At 39.7% G+C, this 6,156-nt stretch overlaps 1 protein-coding gene across 1 annotated transcript in view; it reads right to left on the bottom strand.

The window, feature by feature from the left end:
* Positions 1–557: 557 nt before the first annotated feature.
* The window catches only part of TMEM164 (transmembrane protein 164), a 45,043-nt gene continuing 39,444 nt past the window's right edge, over positions 558–6,156 (bottom strand). The window contains exons 5-6 of the mRNA XM_009327831.1: positions 3,247–3,347; positions 558–2,851 (exon numbers count right to left, since the gene is read on the bottom strand). Coding sequence (XP_009326106.1) covers positions 2,645–2,851; positions 3,247–3,347 — 308 coding nt within the window. The 3' untranslated portion in view covers positions 558–2,644. The remainder of the gene's footprint in view (positions 2,852–3,246; positions 3,348–6,156) is intronic.

Here is a 6,156-nt window from a genome sequence, read left to right as displayed (position 1 = left end):
GCTCACAAATTTTGCATTCCAAACAAACGGCCTGCACTGAGACACCTGAGCTTGTTTAAATGCTTCTGCAGTCTCAGTTGACCAGAGGCCATCAATGGTGGCAAACAGCAGCTGTTTATACTTGTTTAGAATGCGCTGGAGCACACGGCTATAGATAGGAAATGTTGTAGTTTAAAAAGAAAAACACAAAGGCTGCTACTTTCACATAACTCAGAAATTTTTCCAGTAGCTACAATGTTCTGAAGAAAAAATAAACAGGAAAGATTCTTAAAAAAAGTAAAGTTAAGCAAATAGTAATGCTAAATAACATTTGCAAAATTTGGCTAAAATCTTCTATTGTAACCAAACTTTCCTTCTAAACAGGACTGAATCCAACACAAGGCATTTTGCCAAATTCTTAAGCAAATAAGTAAACCATGACACACTTGACAGTAACCATGGGGAGGGAAGAATCACTGTGTTTCATTCAGCTCTTCGTAGGAGATGAAGTACATTAATAGGGGGCATGCTTTACCATCCAGCACTGTGCATCTTAGCATCTCCCAGCAACATCCTGTATTTCATCATGAAATACTGAATCTGCCAAAATAAATAGCAAGAACTTCTGTCACTTCAGCAGCTAATTAAGTGGTCTTCCACAGGCGGATTCAGGCCTTCGAAACCAACACATTCTTTCTTTAGGCCTCACTCTACAAATACTTAAGCAACATATGCCCAGCTTTCCTGAGGCGGCAGCGAGACTGCTCAATGAAATTCATTGTGTACTTTTGGACATTTGCAGGATCAACAATTGACCGTTAACTCTGTATGCTGGTAGTTCTTATTATCCCGTGCTTAGCTTTCTCAAGTTGAATTCTGATTACAAACACAAGGAGCCGTTACACAGAGCCGTCTGTATAACTAAGCTATACGTGGCTGATGGATAGTTTAGGTATACGTGGCATACGTCTCATGTTCTCAAGTTGGGAGAGTACAGTACATTTATTATGTATATGTACACACAGCAAGGCATGGAAGAAAGCCAGAAACCAGTTTGTAAATTAGAACGTGGGACAATATATTTCTGATTGAGGTGTACTTTTTTTTTTAATCATACGAAGTTAAAAATATTGGAAGTAGCCTTTTGTTCCCTCTCCAATGAAAATTTTTCTTTTTTTTTTGGGGGGGGGGGGGGGAAGTCAACCACTTGTCATTCTTACTTTTCCTTCTTGAGGTATAAATGACTGTACCTTAACTTCAGAATATATCTTCAGGTGATCCAGCTGGAGGAGGTATGATGGTTTTGTTTTATCTTGCAAGTCACAGCTTTGACAAGACAATGAATCTGTAAATTGCAACGAACTTTTGTACAACAAAATTCCTGCAGCCCTGAAACACAACAGTCTGCATAACAGACTCACACGTAACTATCTGGAGGAACACACTCAAGATTTCCCATCTTCCTGCCCAACAGCTTCTCCTCTAGCCTTGGGAAATTTGAACAGGTACCCACAGTTTACTGTTCATCATTCTGCCTATCTACATCCCGTTCTCCAAAAGACGTGTTGACAGGAAGATATAGTCGTATTAGTAAACTGGAACACTTTCTTTTCAGTAGAGGCCTGCACTGATTTGACATTCCTTTTCATAGCTGTATTTTAAAATCAGCCTACAGAGTGTATTAGAGCTGTAGAGAGAGAACATCATAGTTTCATTTTGTTTCTTCACTAACCGCTCTACTGAGCGAGGATCAGTGTAGAACACAGAGGAGGAATGTTTCAAAAGCTAGTAAGTAAAAAAAGAAAACGCTGATGTTTACATTGGACTTTGTATCTCTACTCCCTCTCCAGTCTAAGCTAAGTGAAAAACCCATTTTGTTCAAAGTCAGGTCAGAACAGTGGATGAAATACCTTATCATGGCTTACACGTAACATGGTCTTTTGAAATTATTTCAACATGGTGTTTTTCCACTCGCTCAAATAAAAGCATCTCCATAGCATCAAGATCTGATGGGACTCAGCCAGACAGATATTTATCCACAGCAGCTTAGAAATTAAGCAGTCAATTTAAAAAAAGAAAATTTTTTTTGAATCAGTTATTGTTCCCCAACATTTTCAACCAGCTTAAAGAAAATACAGTAGAACCTCACTGTTTCGCACCTACGACTGGGAGATTAAGTGTACATCGTTTCACTGCGACCATTTTGCAACATTCAAGTGCTAAGAGTTCAGCCAGGATGATGCACTTCAACCTGTGTTCTGTTCGCATCAGTGGAGTGTTGTAATTCAGCTTTATTTCCTATCCTGTGATGTAAGTGTACTTACATTTAATGGAAAATAAGTCAAAACGAGGTAGCACTGCCACTCTCTGCTGGAATGTGGACAGATCCTGGCCTAATTTTGAACGGTGGCTTAGCACGATTCTACTGTAATCTACACAAAATGTATAAAACACGAACCTTCTCCAGAATAAGGCCACTAATTTTGCCATTGGCAATAGGCAGTGAGAAACAGCAGTTAAAAAAAACCTCACTTGATTATAGAGGTGTTTTTGAGGCAATAAACCGTGGGGAGAAGTATAAACGCATTGTCCTCTCATCCCTCCTCTTTGTTTTCCAGTATAAGTATCTCTGCTTCCTGTACGTACTGCTCCGCGGGGAGAAATTTCAGTCTATTTTCTTAGCTGGGAGTCTGAGCAAGTCCACGCTACATTTAAAGATGGGGACAGCACTGTAAAACAGTAGGATTACAAGCTTCCCATGAGTCATGGTCATGACAGTCTGATGTCCAGATGCCCAGATTCGATACCAGGGCCCATAAAAAGGATCTGAGACGGCTGGGCACAACATGTTGTTCAAATTCACTTCTGTAACCTGAGAAAGTGACAACAAATTTATAAATTAACAATATTTTTGTGTTGCACTGATTCAGACACCTAAAATGGTAATTTTGAAATTACCGTAATAATCAAAAATGTTGAGGTGACAATCCTTTGTTCAACACACGTAGGGCAGCTTTCAGAAGGAAAGCAGATCCAAATTCAGTTGTGCATTTAATAGATGGGTTTATGCAGGTACATAACCAATTTATGAAATCTTTTACCAATACTTGTGAGATACGAGATACAAATGCCCATCAGAACATGCAATTCGAAATTTGCGTGTAACTAGTCTTATCCATATATATCTGGACACTTTGAAAAACTAGTCAGCATTTTTACTTTGAATGTACTTGCACTCTATCCATTTATTAACCTGTATTTACTTACCAATCCCAGAATCTGCAAGATGCTAAAATGATATACAAACATAAACCCCGTGGATAAAAGAGCCCACCAGAAATTGCAGAGTGGTTCTGGAGTGTAGATACCTTGAAAAGAAAGGAATACATTAGTGTTCAGCTGAATTGCCGTGTCCATCAAACACTCATGAATAATCCTCTCTCTTCTCCTCTGTGGATGTTAGGGCATCTGGCTTTAGCTGATAACCTACTCAATACCATTACAGTAATTAATATCTGAGAGCCTTATTTCTTACCTGGAGCGGCCTGATGGGTTTCTTCCCTCCTCCTGGTCCGGCAGTAAAACGTACGCTATGTTACCTCATTAAGCTTGCCTATCTTTCACCAACACCAGTGAGTTTTACCTCATTCTTCCTTCTACCGCAGAAGTACCGAATGATTTAGAAATACAGTACTGGGATACAATGAATCTTCAAAAATCAGGTTATTTGTACTTAAACACCTGCTTCTTATGGGGGCTATGACTTCAGCATGCACAGAACTAACCTAGGTAGTGGCAGATCCTGCACAGCACTGTATTAGAGCGTAGCCTAATCGCCACTTCCTAATTTTACGGTTGTTTAACAACTATTAAAAAGTAACTTGCACCAATAATGCCTAGGAACAGAAAGGCCGTATCAAGGCGTCAACCCATTAATGACAGACCGTGCTTTTAGGTGAAAACTGCTGTGGAGATATTTTCAGATATACACTACAAACAATTTTATAATCAGTAGATATCACATATACTGTAAAATATTTTTTCCCCTTCAAATGAAGCAGCGGATGTCACATTATTCCTGGGTTCACCTTTCTCCCTCCTCCTGAAACTAGGTTTTGTCAATTTACTGGCAAAACACAATGTCATGTGATCTAGAACGTACCGAGGAAATCGGAGCTAATAAAAGTACCCTTAGATACAAGGCTATTTTTGGAATTAAATATTCAAACATCATATGGTGAGAACAAAAGCAGTTTACAGAGTTCTCAAGACTCTTACTAGCAGACATGAAAATTTCAGTGTAAGATATGAGGAAAAATATTTTTCTTACGACTTTAATCGCTTAACCTAGGGACGCAGAAGAAAAAGATGCACAATGTCATGCTGCTCAGCTGCTATAAGAAGTTGTAGAGTTTCAGACGATTATAAAAATCCATTGGCATTTTTTAATCCGCCTTTGTCTGTTGTCTGCTCCATTAGATATCATTAGATATTGGAACGTGTATCCAGTATTCAAAGGATAGCTTACGGCACAGAGTGCGATACTCAGCCTTCGCTAGCTAGCACGAATGTGATTACCGGGAAGATTCAACAGACTTCAGCATGTAGTGTACAAGGCTACTGGGAACTCAAATAACTACACACGCCTAGCTAGCTATGACAGAACTCACCAGCCTAAAGCTGGTGTGAGTATACCGACGTATGGTATCATATGTAGATGAAGGCAAGTAAGCGCTGTTACTTGCTTTACCACACCACCATATAGTGGTGCACCCTGTCTCAGGTTTAAAATCCCTAGCGGACTGCTTCCTCAATCCCTGCTGCCCTTTTACAGTTCTTTCCTGCGTAGTTTTCTTCCATAGTTTGCACCCATGGTGCCAGTTCAGATTGATTTTGCAGTAGCTACCTGAAATAATCTAACTTAAATATCATTTTGTGAATGTTACAAATTCAAAATTACCTACAGTTTATTGTCTAAAACTGTACATCTGTTCGCTGTCCACTCAAAATAACATCGCTTCTCTGTTGCTAGTCAACAGAGAGTAAGGAGTCGATCGTATGCTTGAACGACAGCAGCACATACGCACCCCATGTATCACTCACTGACTTTAATGAGCAACAGTGTTAGTGTAATTACCCAAGATCCAACTGCACACCGTGCCTTAGTAAGCCGGTTGTGACTTGGTGCAACCGTGACAAATATGAGCAGAGAAGCTACTTTGAAAGCATAAGGCAGCTTATCAGATTTCTTATCCAGTGGGTAGGTGAAGGTCAGAAGAAGTGTCTGAACTATAAGCAAAATCCAAAGATAAAAGTGAATTCTACATGAGTAACTTTAAGTGGAGTGCTCTACAGGTAAAGGGAAAAAATTCACAACAGTCTAATTCTTCGAACATACTTAGCAAGCATGATCGACGAGCTGGTATCCTATTTAGAAAACGGTACAGGAGACTTTACTTAAATAGTAATGATATTCATTAAACTCCATTGCCCGAAAACATCAGATACGTGATACCACCTTGAACATGGTTTTTCACTAGAGAGAGCAAGAGAAGAAGCAACTTGGTGTCAGAGTTCAGGAGACCGTGGCTCTGTTTTTGGCTGCACCAACTTTAAGTGACCTGGTCAAGCTATACGGAAGCTCTGTGCTCCCTCCTCAGCTGTAGAGTAAAGAAAACATCGTTTGACTTGCAGTTTTTTTGTATTGTCTTTTATATGTTATAAAACTTATATGCAGTTTTAGGTGCATGTTTAACCTAGATGCAAAACACAAAATTTAAATAAGTTATCTGAAACAGCTCCCGGGAACTGGCAGAGCAGTGCTATAGCAAATTTGGTTTCACCTGAACTCGCCAGGTTGGCAGCTGCCTGTGGTATTGCAAAAGTATTCGACAAAGCCTGAGAACAGATGGTAGTAGTCTAAAGAGGTAAACACTCAGAGAAGCTAGAATCAGGAGACCTTGATATTTGGGGGACTTACAGCGCAGGCAGTATATAAACACTAAAACAGACAAGTGAACCCAGCTATGAAACAAGAGTGGAGGGAGAAAGCAGTCATTAAAAGACTAAGGAAATTGCACAAGATGACAAAACAGAGCAGTGGCATAATTTGGCTTTGAACCCGAGCTTCTCATGTCCAGCTTCAATCTAGTCAGGGAATCGTGTTTCAGAAGTCAC

Source organism: Pygoscelis adeliae, unplaced genomic scaffold, assembly GCF_000699105.1.
Source record: "Pygoscelis adeliae isolate BGI_AS28 unplaced genomic scaffold, ASM69910v1 Scaffold14, whole genome shotgun sequence".
NCBI classification, from domain to species: domain Eukaryota; kingdom Metazoa; phylum Chordata; class Aves; order Sphenisciformes; family Spheniscidae; genus Pygoscelis; species Pygoscelis adeliae.
This window is presented reverse-complemented; position numbering and strand designations above follow the sequence as displayed.